This window comes from Elephantulus edwardii, unplaced genomic scaffold, assembly GCF_000299155.1.
Source record: "Elephantulus edwardii isolate Elephantulus edwardi_28Jun2011 unplaced genomic scaffold, EleEdw1.0 scaffold00284, whole genome shotgun sequence".
Lineage (NCBI taxonomy): Eukaryota > Metazoa > Chordata > Mammalia > Macroscelidea > Macroscelididae > Elephantulus > Elephantulus edwardii.
The window spans coordinates 2,597,788-2,615,802 of NW_006400034.1; the positions used below are offsets into that span (position 1 = coordinate 2,597,788).

The following is an 18,015-nucleotide window of genomic DNA, read 5'->3' on the forward strand; positions in this document are numbered from 1 at the left end:
TTTTTTTTTTTCTTTCCAGGTGCTCTCAACACCCTCTTTTCTATTAGCGGCCAAACATTTTTACTATTAGCACTCTCAGAAACTCCTTGCTCTATAAAGAGAGCTTTCATTGTTGAGGTGACTAGACTTGGTGGCTAAACGATTGTTTGCTTATTTAGAATCAGTGTGGAGAAAGAGACTAGAGAAAGGCTACAACGGAAGGAGAAACATGGGAGGTAGACACACACACACACACACACACACACACACACCCGCACACACCCGCAGTTAGTCCTACACATAAGACTTATCACTGTGATGGTCCCACAGTGACTTGAATCTTTTTGACATTATTGTTTCAGCTGAACTGTCTATTCGTCATCAAGCCATGGTGAAACCTAAGAACCGCAGGTCTCTGAAGATCCCATTTAATGAGAAGAAGTATGGGAAGATGGAGAACTATTTCCCTCTGGTATGTCCGCTGTGCATGCTGACATTGGTTTTGTTAGATGCTGTTGAGTTGACTCTGACTTAAGTCCCCTTCCTGCACCAGGAAGAGACTGCCTGATCCTGCACCATATTTCTAATCTCTCTTGTCTTTAAGCCACTTTTGTTGACCACTGCTTGAGGCTCTTCTTCCTTTCTCTAACTCTCCAGTGTTACAAGCATGATATTTTCTCCAGGAAGTGATCTCTCAAACTGATTGCAATATCCATAAATGCACTTTATTACACAGATCTGGGAGACAGGGAGTCACCTCCAAGACTGCCTCCCCATCTGGGAGTGGTCATGGGCTTTTATAGGAGAGTGAGACATCAACTTACTTAATAATACTTACAATTTCCATATCTGAAAGAAAATCATTCACACTCAGATACTCCCTTTCCAGGCAAATAGGCAGATGAAGTTACAATTTATATATGATTGGGGAAAACAGCTTCAAAGAGATAACAGCTAATCTAGGAGATGCAGCTCCTCTTCTGAAAAACAGATCAAAGAAAGGACGCTAAGAACTCCAAGGTCTAGCAACCAGTCTCGCAGGCTGGAAAACTATAGTTTTATAATTGATATCTATATAGAGAATGCTGAACTTATTAATACCACCCTATCTTTCCCCTCTCTTTTTACATAAGTCTTATATCTGTAAGACAAACATACCACCCCATCATTAACAGGCCCCAAAGTTCGTGAGACAACGTCTTGCCATCCTTGTTTCTAGGGAGCACCGTGGCTGCTTTTCTTTCACCATGTATTTGTTTGTTCTTTTGACAGTCCACGTTGTTGTTGTTGTTAGGTGCCATTGAGTCTCCTGGAGCTCCTAGTGACCCTATGAACCACAGTTCTGCACCTTGCTCTATCCTGAACCCTCCTCCCCATCTGTTATACTCAAGCCCGTGGTGGTAGTCCCTGGTACGGCAGGCATTCTTCATTCACCATGGCAGTCCACAGCCATACTATAATTCAAAGGCATCAATTCTTCTTTGAATGTCTTTATCCTTTGGGTTGTTGCTGTTATGTGCTGCGAAGTCAACTCCTATTCAGAGCCATCATCCTCATGCTGAAGCCCATCGTCACCATCACTGGGTCAATCCGTCATATTGAGGGTCTTCCTCTGCTTCTCTGACCCTCCACCTTGCCCAATATGAGGTCTTTTTCCAAGGACTGACTTCTGCTGAAAGCCTGCTCGCTCATGGTATGTGAGATGAAGTTCCACCATCCCATCCTTACCTCTCAGGAACACCGTGGTTGTACTTCCTCCAAGACAGATACGTTCCTTCTTCTGCTAGTTCACGGGATACTCTGCTCCTTGAAGATCTTCCTCTTTTCCTCTGACCTATTATTTCAAGACCATTTTCATGGCACACATTCAGGGTACATGCTGTTGTTTGTTGTGTTGTCTACTGTCAAGTTGGAACCAACCTGGAGCCGACCCTCCAGCAGGTTTTCAGAGGCCTAAATTGCACAGGAGGAAGTTGCCCATCTTTCTCCCATGAAGCCACTGGTGGATGTGAGCAACATACCTTTGAACTGATGGCGCAATTCCTTGCCACTAGCCTGCAAAAGCTCCTGTATTGCACATCACATATCAATATTAGGCTTAACCACTCTAGAAATTGTACTTTGAAGTTCACCTTGCCCAGAAATTCACTTCCTGGATCTTGGAAATATTCAACAACTTAAAACTTGCAGAATTTAATTTTTCAAAGTGAAAAATATCTGCCAAAGAGCTAGGCTATCACACTGAGGTAGAAGGTGCTCCTGACCCATGTCATGGTTGTATCCAGTTATCCCGTATGCATGTGGAAGTTAGTAAATGAGTAAGGAAGACCAAGGAAGAATTGGTGCCTTTGAATTGTGGTGTTGGTGAAAAATATTATGGACTGCCAAAAGAACAAACAAATATACAATGGACTGCCAAAAAAGCAAGAGAAGATATCTGTCCTGGAAGACACATAACCAGCCTGCTTCTTAGGAAGAAGGATGGGGAGGCTTTTAGTTTGTCACTGAGTGTTTAACCACTGTGCCACCAGAGCTCCTTCCAGAATACCCTTACCAGTAAGTAATGTCAAAGAAGAGAAATAAATGCACTAGGTTTTGTGCTACGCTTTGTTACACACAGTCTTCCTCCTAATTTTTACAATCTGGCATTGCTAGGCCCAGAGTTTGTACATGGCTTTGCTAAATGTGCGGACGTCTATGTGTTGACAACCCCATGATAAATATAAGCGGGGAAGATGTATCTTCTGGACACAGAAATCTGACCCTCTTCATTCTCATTGAGTTTCTAATATTTATTTAATGTTCCTCATTGAATGCATCTCTCTGTCTCTACACCCGATAGTTAAAGTAATTCTCTGTAATAAGAGGAAGGCTGTCCCAAGTGTACAGAAGGAATAGACAGTGAAGTAAAATACTCGACAAATTGGAGTTCTTATAGCCATCCATATGTGAATGCAGGCAGAGCCCTTTCAGGGAAAACTTACTATGCCTCAGCTTTATGATAAAAATTATAAAGAAATCATATTTACACTTCTTCATTTCAGAGGATTTGAGGATTAATTGATGTAATCAGGGAAAGGTTTTGAGGTCTTTTATAGAAAAGGCTAAGTGAGTCAAGATATTTATTATAAGAAATTACTGCATTAAGACCACATGATTAGTTAACTAGTGATTTATTTGAATATTAAACTTAACATGACTGATAAAACAGGAAACCCTGCTAATATTTTGGATCTCAAGTCAAACTCTGAATTCTTTGCACTGTCCTGTTGAAAATAGAGTTTGGCTGGGGCTCACAGATTTTGAGATCCCAAGCTGTTTCCTGTCTTGGTAGAAAACTCTTGATACCATAGCATTGAAGTATATGCATATATAGAGATCTAGAGAGAGATATAGATTAGATATATGATAGATATAGTTGTAGATGTAGATATAGATGTAGATGTAGATATAGATGATATAGAGACGTAGAGAGATAGAGTTAGAGACAGAGATAGAGATAGATATTTCTAGGAACTATGAGGGAGGAAGCAAAGTTCAAATCCCCCAGGACTCCTCCAGAGAAAGCTGGGCAGTCTCTTCTCTTGTATTTTGTTGTTGTTATTTTTGTTGACTACCAAATTATTTACGCCTGCAAAAAACAGCTGGAGGGTCAACTATTAGTTGATCTGATTTACTCGCAGTAAGAGAGCTAGGTTGCTTTGGTCCTGAATTTTTCACGGAAATTTTGTAAATTGAATGCTAAAAAAGAAAGCAGAAGATTCCTGTTGAATTCAGGGTTTTAAAGTCTTTATCTTGTTTCTTCTTAGGTCGCTAAGGACCAAGAGAATAATTGCAATACTCCTCAAATGAAGAAGGGCTCTACCAAGTCTCTAAGAGATATTACTAACTTTGAGGCTCAAAAAGCTCACTGCACTCAGGAAAATCCAAAAGACCAGGCCCTGAAGCCCCAACATAAGACAATTAGCATCACCTTGGACTTAAACTGCAGGAACAATGACAGAAGGAAATATATGCTCACATACAACGAGAGAGAGAGTTTGTATGTGGCACTCAACACTGCTGATGTTGTCAAAAAAGAGATAAAGTCTCAGCGAGGCAAAATGATGTTGGTCTGTGGCAGAGAAAAACTTGAAGGGTATATAAACCTTGGCATGCCCCTCAGCTGTCTTCCTGAAATGTCCCACCTGGTAATTACATTTATAGCAGGTAAACAGACACTTCGTCGGTGTGATGAAAGAGTTTCCACTGACTGTGTCAAATTTTATATTAACACAATTGGGAAGGGGAGGAAAAAAATCATTAGGTATATGATGCTTCACAAAAAGGGCTTAAAATTTTGCGTGTATGCTTTCAAAGGAGAAACTATCAAGGAAGCACTGTGCAAGGACGGCAGGTTTCTGCCCATTCTGGAGAACCACGTGTGGAGACTGGTTGAGAACAGTCACTCCGTTATAGAAAACGGTCAGCGAGTGGATGACTTAGAGGGCAAGTCATTTGACATTGAGTTTGAGGTTGAGAAAAGAATGAGCCCCAGGATAGCAGACTCCCAGAATTCCGAGTCGGAGCAAAGACCCGTCCAAACACTGAATATGTACCTTGTGGACCAGTACCCAAGTTTGAAACAAGAGAGTGAAAAAATCAGAGAATGCTTCAACCGAGAAATGAAAGATAGAAAGAAAAAGGGGAACTTGTTTAACATTCATAAAGAAAACTTTGGGAAACTGGTTAGCAACTCTACCACGATGAAAGAACACAAAGATTTTTCTCATTATGGTCAATCAGTTGGGTACATGTGCTGGGACAATAATGGAAACCAAGGTTGTGGCACCTGCTTTGTTTTTAAAGGATTATACATTCTCACTTGCCGCCATGTTATAAATCTCATTGTAGGAGAAGGAATAGAGACCGGACAGTGGGCAAACATAATTAGTCAGTGTCTAAAAGTGACTTTTGATTATGAAGAGAATGTGGAACAATCAAAGAAGTACTTTACCGTTGACCCTTGGCTTGAAGTATCTGATGAAACTCTCGACTATGCTGTCCTGAAACTGAAGGAAAATGGGCAACAGGTGCCTCCAGGCCTGTACACCGGCTTGCACCCTGTGCCGCTGAATGGGTTGTTACGTATTATTGGCCATCCAGAAGGAAAGGTGAAGTCTACTGATAATTGTCTTGTGATCCCTCTGAATCAGCGAAAAGAAAAATGTCAGGCACATATTCAAGCTAGACAGGCAGAAGGCTATGACTGTTCACCATATGTCCATATGCAAACCGAGAAAAGCTTCAGGGAGATCATCGACAACCCCACTGTGATTACCTATGACACCAGTTTTTTCTTTGGGTCTTCTGGTTCCCCGGTGTTTGATTCAAAATTCTCATTAGTGGCCATGCATACTGCTGGCTTCTCTTATCAGTACCAAAATGGATGTTCCAGTGTCATTGAGTTTGGCATCACTATGGAGGTCATCCTTGACCACATGAAGGAAAACCACAGACAATGGTATGAAGAGGTAGGTCTAGACCAGTTGGATGCGGAAATGGTGAGTGACGAAGATTGAGAGATAGTGATAGCTCAGTCTATCTGCTGACTTTAAGGAGCTAATGTTGATGACTTTCCAGGTGCTGGTCATGTGTCTATACAAATGAAGAAACCAGTTTTCACAACTCTGAGGAGTGAGATGGATTCTCGTTTGGATTTGCATGTCTCTGAATGCAGGTGATTTTGAACATTTCCTCATGTGTTTCTTGGCCATCTGAATGTCCTTCTTTGTACAAAGACTTTTCATGTCTTTCCCGTTTTGTGGCTGAGCTGTCAGTCTTTTTATTTTGGAGAACCTATAGTTTTCTGCAAAATTTAGTTATGAAACCCTTATACAATAATTCATTGCCAAATATTTTCCCCCCAAATCTGTGAGATTCTTTTTCACCCTAATGGAGGTTTTTGATGCACACAGGGATTTGATTTAAGAAAGTCTCATTCATCAATTTTATCTTCTCCAAGTTGTGTATTTTGGGCTACATTTGCAAGACTGTTTATGCTATAGCAAGAGCTTCTAATTTTATTCCAGTTTTGTCTCTTATAATCTTTATAAATTTTCATTTTATCCATAGTTCTCTGATCCACTTTGAGTGGGGTTGTGTATATGGTGTGAGATGTGAATTCCGTTTCAGTTTTCTACTGGCAGAGTATTATGCTGAAGTGCCACGTAAGAACAAATATTGCATAAGGCCAGTACTTTGAGAATAGGATAACTGAGTAAGATAATATAGAAATGTTCAAAAGGGGGAGAAGGAGGGAGAGGGAGAAAATCACTGAGATAGTAGAGATAGATATGCAGAGGGGGTGGTGAAGAAATGGAAAATGTTCAATGGGGACTTGAAAAGTTGGAGTGATAATGGGCATAGAACAATAATAATTACATATATAGCATTAAGGGTTTATTGTTCAAATGGCTTCCATAGCCATTAACTGACTTTGCCATGTGGATTGGTAGCAATATGTGAATAGGGCGTGTTACCCTAGCCACAAGGGAATTGGCTAATCTGACTATTAAATTGAGCAGACCTGGTAGCAGAAGTCAAGATCTATACCATCAGGAAAGAAGAAGAAGAAGACAGAGTGTTTGTTGGGGTCAGAGTCTTGGCCTCTCAGACGAGGGTCTACGGGAGCAACAACCTTATCAGCCACAGAAAAGAACTGAGACCTGACATGAGATGCAGCAGACCTTGGGACTGCTACCCCAGGGGAACCAGAGCTAAGGACCTTTGCCCAAGTTTGCTGGAGGACTGGGGGTTGGGGGATGTGGGGAGCAGAGCCGTGATTTGTAAGATTGAGAGCTTTGTAGTTGTGGCCTAAAGCCGTGAGGTTCAAGATTAATGCACCTCTGAGCACATTTCAGAAGCTGTTGACTGTATTCTGCTACCAGCCTGAATTACAGCCTTTTGTAATTCTCTGATATGGTGCTGTGTGACCTTTGAGCTAGCAAATCATATTTTGGACCCAGTAAAGCAGTAAACTTGGTGTTGGGATGAATAGAAAGAGGTATGGGAGCATGGGGGACATGTCTGACCTCGTGGGGATTGATTTTGTGTTGATAGGGACCATTCCCTAATGTGGATTTAGTAAAGGTCACATAAGGCCTTCCTCATGTAGCCCTTACTCTTTTTACAGTTCCTGTCAGAGCTGTATACATTCTGATGGCTCCAGACTCATGGAAGTGTGGGATTTTGTAAGAGTAACAAATTAGGGGCTTAAGAAATACAGTTAAAATAGCTACTTTTGCTGCTAATAAAATGGAAAGAAAGTTAAGCTGCTTTTGGCCTGAGGCAAAAGGCAAGTCTTAAGGTCACATGAAAGAAGTTAAGGATGGAGAATGAAATTGAAACTTGGAATTCCTTAAAAGATTTGTGTTAAGACTTATATTGATTTACATTTATGAATATTGCTGTTTCTTTCATATAGTAATGTTAAGATACATTGTAAAAATAATTAAGGTTCTTGTTGATTTACATTTATAAGACATTAATGTTTTCTCTATGTTTCTTCTACATAGAAATGTTAAGATATACTGTAAACATAAATACTGGATAATGCAGATATGGAAAGCGTGTAACTCCCGCCTTCAGCTTATTAATTGGATATACTAAAAGGGAAATATTTGCCCTGAAAAATGCTTGTTGAAAATAGTAGAATTTGGAAGTGGACACAGGGGCCCAGAAGTGTTGGAAGAGAATATTAAATATCACATGGACTGCAAAAATAACAAACAGATAGATCTTGGAAATGCTGAGGCCAGAGTGCACCTTGGAGACAAGGCTGTTGAAACCTCATCTCACATACTTTGGGCAGGTTGCTAGGAGAAGGCTGTTCCTTGGAGAAAGACATTAAGTTTGAAAAGGTGGAGGGACAGTGAAGGAAATGAAGACCCTCAACCAGATGGATTGACACAGTGACTACAGCAGTGGGCTCGAGTGTGTTCAGAGATTGTAAGGTTGGCGTAGGACAGGATAGCATAAGATAGGATAGGGGTCAGATCTGTTGTTCATAGGGTCACTATGAGTTATACTTGACTCACAGGCACCTAATAGCAATAAATAGTACCCTGAGATGTGCATGTGAATGGATTTATAGACCCTCCTTGGACTCTTGATTGAAGAGATTTATGTTTGGAAGGAAAAGGAGAAGAAAAGAGACTTTTTAAAACTACAACAAGTGGTTTGGCTTCTGAGGCAGTGAAAGGTTTGTTAACCCATCAGAGCTCCCTTCCAGGACTTGAAGTTGGAGGGTACTAGCAAGTTTGCTTAGTCATGGTGACCACCAGGGTCTACTGGAGACATACAGCAATCAAGAATCAGGCACAGCTTGGACCAGTTGATCTGGAGCACAGGAAGAAGTATGGACTCCTGAGTTTGCAGCTGATGCCCATTTGAACCTAGTTCTGAATGGCTGTAGATGAGTTGACCAGAACCCAGCCAGATGTAGATAAGATGTTCCATGCTGTGAACTAGTCTTGATTGTTGTAAGCTCATGGCTTGCTCTGGACTGGTCTGTCTTTATGGATGTAGATGCTCAAAGTTTCCAAATGCAAACAAAATTCTTCAAAGGAAAGAACATGCTTACTTCATCAGAGTACTGGTTTGATGGGAATGGGAAAATTAGAAATTGGCTATCTAAAATGGGGACATACATAGACATGCATAGACATGCATGCATGAGGCATGAAGTCGCTGGCTTACACGCTTTCATGAATATAGTTATTATATATTTTAAAGGGAAAGTTAATTCTTCAACTATAGATGCTAATGACTAGAGAACCAAGGAGGTGTTCTGTGGTATTAAGGGTTTATTGTTAAAAAATTATTTCCCTCCTAAAAGGTGATAAATAATATATACTGCATTGAAACAGATAAGGGAGAGAACTGTTTAAAAAGAATATAGGATTAGGTATTATTTTCATAACAGTATTAACAGAAAAAGAAATGCATAGTAAAGTGAACTGGACTTGGGAGGGGATTATATCACAAAGATTTTTTTTTTCTTTTCAAAGAAAAATGAACTGCGGGGAGGGGTATTGCAGGGAGGAAAATATGCAATAATGAATGAATGGGGGAAATTAAATGGAAAGAATATGCTGTAAAAAATACATATGTTGCATTAAAAAAATAATTTCTAATTAAAAAAATGGCCTCCCTAGCTATTAACTGACTTTGTCATGTAGATGGGTGGGAGTGTACTAATAAGAAATATTAACCTATCCACAAGGGGATTGGCTAGTCTCACTATTAAATTGAGCAAATCCAGCAGAATTCAAGAACTGCACCACCAGCCAAGAAGAAGAAGAAGACAGAATGTAACACATCCTTTGGGGCCAGATATTCTTGTATCTGTCAGACTAGGGTCTATAGGAGCAACAGCCCTATCAGCCACAGCAGAGAAGCAGAGACCTTGCATGAGATGCAGTGGCCCTTGGACTGCCACATCACGGGGAACCAGAGCTCAGAGCCTCTGCCCAAGCTGGAGGACTGGGACCTGGAAAGGCAGAGCCTTCATTGGCAGAACTGAGAACTTTGTAATTCTGACCCAAAGGCGTGAGGCTCAGTGATGGGCCTGTGAGCATTTTGGAAGCTGTACTGATTGTATTCTTCTACTAGCCTTTTGACTTCCCCAGTATGGTTCTGGGTGATCTGTGAGCTATTGCATCAGATTTTGTACCCAGTAAAATATACAACAACAACAACAAAATAAAAATGATAGAAGGATCAATGCCTTTGAGTTGTGGTGCTGGAAGAGAGAGTGTTGAATATACAGTACACTGCCGGGAGAATAAACAGGTCTGTCCTGGAGATGGTGAAATCCTTGCTCCCTGGAGGCAAGGATTTTGAGGCTCCATCTCACTTATTTTGGGCATGTCGCCAGGAGGGAGCAGTCCTTGGAGATGGACATCATGCTCGGAAGGGTGGAGGGACAGATGAGATGGATTGACTCAGTGACTGGAGGGATGGGATTAGATTTGTTGGAGACGATGAGATTGGCTCCGGACAGAGCAGGTTTCAGAGCTAGCGTACAGAGATCGCTATGAGTCACTGGCTACTTGATGGCACATAACAACAACAACAACAAAGTAAGATTGGTGTTAGGATGCGCACAAAGAGGTATAGAAGTGTGGGCAACACGTCTGATCTCATGGGAATCGGGTTTGTGTTGTTGATGCTGTTGAAGGAGATAGTTCCCCATTGTATAGTTGATAAAGATCAGATAGGGCCCCAAGCTCTTTATATAATATGAATGTTTGCACAAAAAAAAGTACATGTAGAAAACATGATTTATATAAATAATTATATGCAAACCCATCAAAAAAATGAGAAAAAGAAAAAACCCTGTGAGACTGGTAGTACTCCTGACACTAAGGCCTTTGATTGCTCTTTGAACCTAGAACAAAACTCCCATGCCAAACTGTAAGACAGACCCTATAAGGTGAACAATTATATCAAGGAGATCCTCATTCCCTGGAATAGCCAACCATATTAGGCCAAAAGAGCAGCATTTGCCAAGCAAAGTCCAGAAGGTAGGGAAAGATTTAATGGAATTGAAAATCATAGGTGGGAAATGGGCAGTGTAAGGTTTTACTGTGGGTATTGCCAGTAATGTGATAAAACAAAATGTGGAGGAGCAGCTGGTTTGTCAAGCAGACACTGTAGAGTCCATTGCTATTCTTGTACACCTCTTTCTGTATGCTGCTATCATCTTCCTGGCATAGCTGATGCACTCACGACTTTTGAGAGAACAGAAGTTGATCTCTTGATCCATGAGATGAAGCTGCAGTCTGACTTTCCCCCAAGGTCTCTTTTAGGTTGGCATCCCCCCATTGAATTCTGTGCTCCTCATCCATCTTGCTGCGGATCTTCCCCAGGATGTTGTTTTGCACCCATCTTTCTCTTTCCTTTTTAAAACTCTAATTCAGGTTGGTTTCACTCCCTGGTTAGCTCCTCCACTTCAAGTTGCTAGCTTTTGATCTTATCTTCCAAGTGATTGTTGAGCTTATTTTTCTGTTTCTGAGTTCACTTTTCTGTTTCTGAGTTCACTTTTCTGTTTTGCTCCTGTATCCTCAACTCTGTAACTTAAAAGCAAGTTCATGCCTGTAACTGAGATGTCTGGCTGCTGTCCTTGGAGACACAGACATTCTTTTCTAGCATCTTCATGGGCAAGTTCATATCCTGTCTCATTCTGATCTGTATCTCCAGATATCTTCCAACATCCATTCATAAATGTGTCCCCTCTCTTAAGTGCTTTCTTCATTCAGTATGCACATTTTTGAAGTTTTGTCTTCAGATTGCAGTCCAGTACATAGGAACTTTCCTCTTTAACTCGTCGTAGTTCTTCTTGCAACTGCAAGTTCCTCTGGCAATTTCATGTTAGATTTTCCTGATACATCCACTTCTGTGTAAAGGCTATTTACCTTAGCACTCAGATATCTGTTAAATTCTTCTGCACAGTTCTTTTGGTCCAGAATTATAGTAATTAGATCACCTTTTCCCCTGCCTTTACTGCTTTTCACATTCATGAGATACATTAAAAAAAATAATAAATCCAACCTAACAGTTCAAATTTCCTTTCATACAGAAGTTGGCATCAATGATAGTTCTACCAAGAGACCATCAGTTATGACTGGCTGCTTCCATCTTGAGGGTAGAGGGTTCATAGAATTCGTTGAAGAGCTTCTTCTTTTTTAAAAAAAACTATCTCTTTTTTAAAAAAAAATTCTTATTGTGTCCTCTTGAATCGGATCTGACTGATACAGGAGGAGATTACCCCTCCTCCAGTGGACCATCTGGTGGATTTGAACAGTGCACCTTCAGGATTGAAGTGCAGCTTCTTGCCACCAGGCCACCAGAGCTTCCCTGAAGAGCTGCTGCTTAACAACAACAACAAGCTCTTGATCCATGAGTCTGGCCTCGTCATGTTGGAGCGGGCCATTTCAGACTCGCTGGGTGACAAGAAAGTGTGGCCTTGTTATTGTTCGGTGCTCTCCAGTGGGCCCTCTGAACAACAGATCTGACACATGCACTATCCTGCACCAGCCCCACCATCTCTGGTACGTTCCAGCCCATTGTTACAAGCACTGTGCCAACTCATCTTGTCAAGGGTTGTCCTTTCCTTCTCTAATCCTCTACCTTTCCCAACATGATGTCTTTTTTTCCAAGGACTGGTGCCTTCTGACAACAGGCCCAAAGTAGGTGAGACGAAATGTCATGGTTCTTGTCTCTAAAGAGCGCCCTGGTTGGACTTCCTTTCAGACAGATTTGCTGGCTCTTTTGGCACTTCCTGGGATATGCAAAGCTCTTCCCCCACACCCTAACCCAAAGACGGTGACTCTTCTGTTGGCCTTATTGCTTGTCCAACTTTCAGATGCTTATGAAGTCATTGAAAAGACCAAGGCTTGGATCAGGTTCTCTCTAGTCTTCAAATTGACATCCCTGCTCTTTTTAATTTTAGTTTACTATTGTGTGTGTGTGTGCGTGTGTGCCATCAAATCAGATCTGACAGGTACAGGAGGAGATTGCCCCTCCTTCTCCAGCAGAGCATCTGGTGGATTCGAACAACACACCTCTGGGATTGCAACTTCTTGCCACTAGGCCACCACCAGAATTCCCACACATCCCTGCTGTTTAACACATAGGAGAGGTCCCTGACAGCAAATATTCCCAATTGGTCACAGCTTTTGACGTCTTCATTGCTGTAACCCCTGGTATTGATTGTGGATCCAAATAAAATGAAATCGCTGACAACTTCAAACACAACGTTGCATGTTGACCCAGTGGAGAGGCTTTTTGTTACCTTGATGTTGAGATGTAATCTATATCGAATGCCACAGTCTTTGATGTTCTGCAGCAAGTGCGTGAGGTCCTCTTCTTTTTCAGCAAGCAAGGTTGTGTCAGCTGCATAATGTAGGTTGTTAATAAGGCTTGTTTTGTAGAAGATTAATGCAGTCCCAGGTATTAGGTGCATTATTGCTGATTGGATGAATATGGTTTGATTGGGGTTTTTTTGTTTTGTTTTGTTTTGTTTTCTCTACTACTATCAGAAAAGGGACGGGGCTGGCAGCACAGTGAGCTAAACCAAAGGCCAGTTGTTTGACCTCACCAAGTGTCTGCAAAAGAAAGTTGGGACAGCGCTGTCCGGTAAAGATTAAAGCCTCGCACGTCCTACGGGACAGCTCTGCACTGTCCTATGGATCCCTGTGGATTTGAGTCAACAGCAGTGGTTTTAAGTTTTTCAATTTCACTTGATTTTGTTTCTCAAAAAAGGGGATCATACACAGGTCACCTTGGGTGAAAAGGACAGTGGAATATGTTTCTAGTGGTCCCCCAGGGGCCCATTAACTTTCCTTCTCTGTCACAACATAGACAGAAGAAGGCTGGGCCATCTGTGCTTCCTGAAGAGGATCTCAGCAAGCCTTCAGATGACATCACAGCCTTGATTATAAAGTGTTTGCATCTTTATGTGGCACCTGAAGGCAGAGGAACCCCGCTGATCTGCACCAGCAACCTTGATCCACATAAGCCCTGAGATAGTAGATATGCAGTTATTAATCTACAAGTTCTAGGATGACAGACAATTAAGTGGGCAGCTGTCGATAACCAACACACATTCAAAGTATTCTTTAGGCTCATATAAAGTCTATCGCTCATAAATAAAAAGACTTAACTCCAGGACCTCTATGCTAATCAATACTTGGTATGTAAAGTTACAGCCACCTTGCTTCCCCTCCTCCTAAGCAACAATCACATTTTTTGGAGGTAGCACTTTGAACAATCGAGCAATTTTTTTTAACAATTAAGACTGTTTCATTCCAATTAATCTCAATTCTCTCTTTTGCTCCAAAGAGGGCAAAAACATTCGTCACACACATTGGCTCATACATAACTATCATTTTCATGTCAAAATGTTATAGAACAGTAAAGACCACCCAACGTCATTGCCTTTCAAGGTAGTTTTTTTCTCAAGCTAACCCTCCTGTTTCCAAGGCTGTAAATCACCACGTGGGAGGAGACTGTCCATCTGTCCCTTATGAAGTGGAGGCTGGATTCAAACCAATCAGAGAAGCTTGAGCTTTGGGTTAGTGTCATTGTTGCAGAATTACTGTGTTGATTCATCAGTGATGCATCATTTTACCAACATGTCAATTTCCAGGGACTGTTCCCTCCTAGGCACATGCAAAATAAGCAAGATGAAATCTCACTATCCTCGCTTTGAAGGAAGGTTGTGGCTTCACTGCCCCCCAAAAATGTGTTAATTCTTCTGGAAGTCTTTTGTGCATTTAGTATTCTTCAGCAACACCGTAATTCAAAGGCGTCAGTTCTTCAGTCTTCCTTCTTAACTGTCTGTTTCACTTGTATATGAGGCAATTCTAAATACCACTGTCTGGGTCAAGATCACCTGAGTCCTGAAAAGAACATCATTGCTTGGTAACCTGTTAAGAGATCTTTTTACCAGACATCTGAACAGTGCAATATGCCGTTTGATTTACTGACTGCTGCTTTCATGGCCACTGAGGAGGGATCTAAGGAAAATCACACCGTTGGCAAAGGCAGTATTTATTTATCATGATAGAGTTGACTGATTTAGCTGTGGGGATTTTTGGGTTTTTTATGCTGGGGAGCAGTCCATACTAAAGTATCCTTAATCTTCATCAATAAGTGCTTCAAGTCCTCTTGGCTTCCAGCAAGCAAGGTTATATCCTTTTTCTAACACAGGTTGTAAATAAATCTTCTTCCCACCTAGATGTCGTGTTCCTCTTCACGCAGCCCAGCTCCTCAGATTATTCATTCAGCATGCAGATAGATTGAGTACATTGCACAAATATATTGCAATGCAGACCTTTCCTGATTTTTAAATCATGCTTGAGCTTCCGGATTTTCCACATGACTGCCTCTTGATATAAGTATCACTTACTTATTGCTGTCAAATCAGAATGAACTCATAGCTGACACTCCCTGGGGTTCACTCACTCACTCATGGCTGTCAAATCAGAACCTGCTCATAGCAGACACTCCCTTGGGTCTCCACGGCTGAAAATCATATGGGAGGAGACTGTCCATTCTTCTTCTGAAGAACTTCTGGTGGATTCAGAGCCAAGGAGAGGTAGGAACTTCTCTGTTAACAGCAAAGCTTCCTCCCAGCTAAACCACCAGAGCTATCTTGATACATATCTATGTTACATATAAGCATAATTAAGTGTTCTGGAATTCTCATTCTTTGCAATATTATACAACATTTGCTATGATCCACACAGATCAGAGTTTGCCTTGGCAAACTCAATAAAATAGAAGTGATTGTCTTTCTGGTGCTTTCTGATCTCAGTGATGATACATCGTCCTTCAACTGTGATAACCCTTGTTCCATATCCTCTTCTAAATCCAGTTGATATTTATGATAGTCCCTGTCAATGTACCACTGTAATCGATTCTGTTGTGTCTTTAGCGAAATTTCATTTGCATGTGATATTAATAGCGCTGTTCTAGAATCTCTGCACTCGGATTGCCTTTCTTTGGAAAAGACTTCACTATGGATCTCTCTCAGGCTTTGCCCAGCTAATTGTCTTCCAAATTTCTTTACATAGATGAGTGAGCATTTCTGGCTTTGCATCCATGTGTTGAAACATCTCAATTGGAATTCCAACAATTTCTGGAACCTTGGGTTTTTACCAACACCTCTAGTATAACTTGGACTTCTTTCAATAGTACCAGCTTTTTAAATCTTATTGCTGCTTCTTAAAATGGTTGATCATCAACCCATTCTTCTTATTACAGTGTCATTTTCTTTCCTTCCTTCCTCTTCCTTATCTTTTACTTATTTTTACAAGTCTTGTTTGCAGAAAAGATGACTTCAAGCACTTACTGACGGAGCTCAGAGATTATATAGTCTTAAATATAGATTATACCTCAACATCAAGGAAACATAAATCCTCACAACTAGGCCAAGAGGAAACATCATGATAGAGAAAAGATAGGAGTTTCCAGGATTTTACCTGGATCCATGATCAACACTCATGAGATGGATTGACAAAATAACTGTGACAATGGATTTGACCTTAACCAAGTTTGTGAAGGTGAGGCAGGATGTAGATGGGTTTCTTTTTGTTGTCCATAAATTCCTATAAGTCAGAGTCAACCTATGATTGTGTTAAATTGACTAGAAAGAATATATTTATTCCATGTACACTGTTGCTTGATGCTGTCCAGACTATGACTCTTAGTGACCCCGTGAGCAACAGGTATGAACACCCTGCCCTGCAGAGATTCACAATCTCTGCCACGTTTGCCCATTGTTTAAGTCCCTGTGTCAATCCATCCAGTTGAGGGTGGTCCTCTCTACTGTTGATTGTCTACCTTTCCCAGCGTGATGTCTTTTCCCAAGGACTAGACTGTCCTGAAGCATGCCCAAAGCATGTAAGATGAAATTTCACCATTTTTTAAGGAACACCTTGGTTGCAATTCTTCCAAGACAGATTTGGTCTTTTACTTGGTTGGTGTGGTTATGTACTATCAAATCGGAACCAAGTCAGAGCTGACCCTCTAGTAGGATTTCACAGGCAGGAAATCTCTCATGGGAGGAGATTTCCCATCATTCTCCCGCTGAGTAACTGGGGGATTAGAGCCGTGTACCTTTGAGTTGGCAGTGCAACTCCTTAATACTAAGCCACCAGAGCTCCCTATAGTCAATTCTTTTAGCTAACTCCAGGCTTCATTCATAAAGAATGTAACTCCATCAAATCCAAATCCCTGCAAACATTTGCACTGATAATTTTTCTTAAAGAGATTGGAGTTCTGTAAAAGTAACCAGAGCAGGGGAAAAATAGTAATGTTGTTATGTGCCATCGAGTCACTTGCGACTCATAGCGACCCTTTGTACAAGAGCCCTAAACTCTGCTCTATCTTATGCCAACCTCACCGTCTCCAACACACTCATTCCCACCACCCCAGTCACAGAATCAATCCATCTCAATCTATCCTCTCTTGTACTGTCCCTCCACCCTCCCAAACATGACATCCTTCTCCAAGGAGCAGTCCCTCCGTGCAACATGCCCAAAATATGTCAGACGAAGCTTCAGAATCCTTGACTCCAAGGAGCACTCCAGTTTCACCCTCTCTAGGACAAACCTGTTTGTTTTCCTAGCAGTCCTTGGTGTATTCAACACTCTTCTCCAGCACCACAGCTCAAAGGCATCAATTCTGTTTCTATCATCCCTAGTCACTGTCCCGCTCTCCGATGCATAGCCCGTAAATGCAAATAATAATAATAATGATAATAAACAAGAATAATAATAAAAAAAACCAAAATAATAATAATAATGATGATGACGATGATTATGATTATGATAATAATAATAATAATAATAATAACAATATTAACAATAATAATTAAAAAAACCCAACAACCCGGGCTCATGCAACCATTCATCCGCCCAGGAGTCGCTTAGGCCGGCCAGCAGGGGGCGGCTGAGCTCCCGGGCTCCCGCCGGAGGCGTCGGGGGCGTGGCTTCTGCATCTTTGATGGATGTCTGAGGATGAGGTAATTTGCGCGGTGCGCGCGTGGGTGCGAGAGCGTGTGCGCGTCCGCCGGGGACTTTGCGTGTCTGGAGCCCACGCTGGGCGCCCTGCTCGCACTACTGCATTTAAAAAAAAAAGAAAAAGGAAAATCCCATGTCTAGGAAGGAGCTGCGAAATCGCAGCCAGGCGGCGGCTGCGCAGTGCTAGGGCCGGAGTCATGGCAGGTGGCTCCGCAGCAGCGGGGGACCGGGGAACCCCGAGCGCGCGCCGGCTGGCGAGAGCGCCCCGCCCTGGAGGGACGCTGCAGCCGGGAGGCTACTGAGCGGAGCCACAGGGAGGGGGAGCTCTCGGCCCGGCGGCGGCGGCCTGGGAGCCACCAAGGGGCGGGGAGCGAGCGAGGGGAGGGACGGAGCGTGCCACTCGGAGCGCGGGGTGCGGCGGCGCCCACCCCGGCGTCTGCGGAGCCCGAGGCGCAACTGGTGC

General features: G+C 42.0%; 1 protein-coding gene across 1 annotated transcript; it reads left to right on the forward strand.

The window, feature by feature from the left end:
- Positions 1-367: 367 nt before the first annotated feature.
- Positions 368-5,540, forward strand: FAM111A (family with sequence similarity 111, member A). Its single transcript, XM_006900472.1, has 2 exons — positions 368-451; positions 3,789-5,540. The coding sequence occupies exons 1-2, from the start codon at positions 368-370 to the stop codon at positions 5,538-5,540; spliced, it is 1,836 nt and encodes a 611-aa protein (XP_006900534.1).
- Positions 5,541-18,015: the final 12,475 nt, after the last annotated feature.